Below are 2977 nucleotides of genomic sequence, written 5' to 3' on the forward strand. Positions count from 1 at the left end.
TATTGCATTATATTTTCCCATTAGTATTTTCCCATTTAAAAACCAGCAAATCGGTAGGCAATGTACAACACGGAACTTAGCATATAGACTAGGCGTAGAAATAAGAAACCCAACAAAAGACACATCAGCAGTCTGAAGTCTAGTTTAAACCAAATCAAATCAAAACAGGAACTTATAGCTTAGTTTTTGTTTTACTTTGCATTTTCAGACAAAACGTTGAAGATAAAGGGTACGTTGTATAAACCAAATTAAATTGTATTTCCTAAAAGAGCTAATGTGATTAAATATCATATCAATTCTCACTGACGGTGCGCAGGACCTTCTGTATAGTAAAGGCTACACAGGTATGATCAGATGTTTAATATATATTGAGTTTGTGTATTTCTCCTTTGAACTCGTGTCCCTTAAATGTTTCAATGTATGGATTCGTACTGAAAACGTTGGTTCATGATAAAAAAGTAGCCTAAAATGTTGTCTTCAATTGTGGAAATATTAGCCACTTACCTTTATATATTTTTATATATTTCATGTGTTTAATTTCTAATATTAGTGTTTTTTACTTAACTGACCCAAGAGTATAAAACAACATTTTTGGTTTAAAAGTAACAACATTATTAACAACCTAAAGCAAACTGCTGCAATTTTATATTGCACCCATATTATAACCAGTGGCTTCCTCAAACCATGTTTAAAATACAATTACATTTGGACACAAAACTATTATTATTGTTATTTTTTATATATTGTTTATGAATGTGACAAGGCCTATTACAGTAGCCTATAATAAGGGGGAAATAAGTAAGGGAAAAAGCCTGTATCTTTCAAATAGCCTCATGTTAAGCAAAGGTCATAAAGCTTTCTGATTCATGTTCCAGGTGACCTCCAACTGAGAATATGGCCCATGTTTGGTTAATTTTGACCCTTTTTCTAAAGCTGCTGTTTGGTAAAGTTTACTCTCACTTTTAATGTTTTTACATTTGTGGCCCTAGAAATGAAAAGCTGGTCTATCGCTGGTTTTGGTTTAATCACTTTTTACTATTATGACCAGCAAACCAGCCAAAAAAAACCTGATATGATATGACCTTTATGTCTGTGTTCCAGAGTCTTGTGATGGAGAGAAGACCGACGACTCAATTAAACTTGATGTAATACTAAGACTTTTAATACTGATTTTACTAAGATGTTGTCAAGATCTCAAGCTGCTTTTAATTATTTTTCAGATCCCAAGTCTTACCAGAAAATATCTACCGTGTACTGGAAACCTAACATGTGTCATAATGTGTTCGGTGTCGAGTGTGGCACAAGCTCAGCTCTCATGGTTCAACGGAAGCACTATTTACACCAGCCTCAACATTTCTGACAGCAACAACAAAGTATTTATTGGAGTGGATTATCAGGATAATAACAACTACAGCTGTGTGGTGTCCAGTTCAGGCGTCAATCAGAGGACAAATCTCAACATTCACCGTCTCTGTCAGTCATGTTCAGGTAGGACTGATGTGTTTGTTTGCTCCGCTGATCTATGTAAAAAACATAATCTTACCAAATGTTTCTGCTATTTTTACAGATCTTACTGTTTTTACAGACTTTTAATGTATTTTTTGAAATAAGGTTAAAAAGATGGTTGTAAGAAAACCGGGTAAAACATGTAAATTTAGAGGGAAAAACTTTATTAACAGTTTCTTTCTGGCACAGCTGTGCTCAGCTGCCTGAATATTTCTGTTTTTTTATCAAGATTTTATTGTTTAAAGTTTATTTTTAAAAGACGGCCAAAACTGTGAAATTACAGAAAAAGACAACAAATTTAAATGAAAAACTCTTTATTATTATATATACATATTTTACTGTCCATTTGACAGAAAATTCCCAGGTTTTTAAATGATTTTAAAAGTGTGTGGCATCATAATTTTTACGCTACTTTTCGTTTCATATAATCTTTCATTTGCATTTATATGAAGAGTTTGGTTCCAGAATGAGGTACCTTAACTTTTCTAAAATAATCTTTTTTATTATGTTTACACCTTTTTATTGTGTTTTATTGTGCTAGTTAACTGTTAGCTTTCTTGAGTTATTATGGCTCCAAAAAATAGATGAGATTTCACAGATGAGATTTTTTCTTGAGACAGGCACAAACCTAACAAAAGTGGATGTGAATGAGGGGCAGTCTGTAACTTTACCCGCTCACTTTACCAATGATCAGGATGAGGTACTGTGGTCATATGAAGGAAACACTCTCATTGCTAGACTCATCAATGGTAGTGAATCATATCATGACTGTGAAGATGGGAGATTCAAAAACAGACTGCAGCTGGACATCACGACTGGATCTCTCGCCGTCCACATCATCAGAAAAATTCACTCGGGACAGTTTAATCTAAAAATCAATAAGATTTCTGGCGACTTGGACTGCCAGAATTATAAAGTTACTGTCCAACGTAAGTTAAAACAAAAGAATTCTATTTATTCAATATAAATTACATTTACATACATTTACAACTTATTCCTTTGATGTTCTCCAGCGTATCTTCCTTTACCTGTCATCACCAGAAACTCTTCACAATGTTCAACTTCAAACTTATCAAAATGTGACGTGACATGTTCAGAGGTGAATGTGACACATGCAAGTCTCTCCTGGTACAAAGAAAACAGTTTGATCTCCATCACCAGTGTGTTTAAGCTGAACAGCACCAACATGTCTTTGTGTCTGGAGTTGGAATATCAGGATCCAAACAACTACAGCTGTGTGGTGAACAACTCGTTCACCAACAAAACTACAGAACTCCACATCAATGTATTATGTAAAGGTATGACAACAGATGATATTCAATGTCTATTTAAGATCATCTCTATTGTTCACATTTTCTTTTGAGATGAGAATATTTATAGGGATAGTTACACTTTCCATTCCTACCAGTTTGATCAAAAAAATTTGTTATCGTTTGTCACATTTTATAATAACACCAAACTCACCGAAATT

General features: G+C 33.7%; 1 protein-coding gene across 1 annotated transcript; it reads left to right on the forward strand.

The window, feature by feature from the left end:
* The first annotated feature begins 217 nt into the window (after positions 1-217).
* On the forward strand, positions 218-2594 carry LOC130430635 (uncharacterized). The gene is made up of 6 exons (XM_056759793.1): positions 218-344; positions 876-943; positions 1102-1145; positions 1221-1488; positions 2127-2435; positions 2548-2594. Exons 2-6 carry the CDS (start codon positions 895-897, stop codon positions 2592-2594), a joined length of 717 nt encoding a protein of 238 aa, XP_056615771.1. The 5' UTR covers positions 218-344; positions 876-894.
* Positions 2595-2977: the final 383 nt, after the last annotated feature.

The sequence above is a fragment of the Triplophysa dalaica genome, chromosome 10, assembly GCF_015846415.1.
Source record: "Triplophysa dalaica isolate WHDGS20190420 chromosome 10, ASM1584641v1, whole genome shotgun sequence".
Lineage (NCBI taxonomy): Eukaryota > Metazoa > Chordata > Actinopteri > Cypriniformes > Nemacheilidae > Triplophysa > Triplophysa dalaica.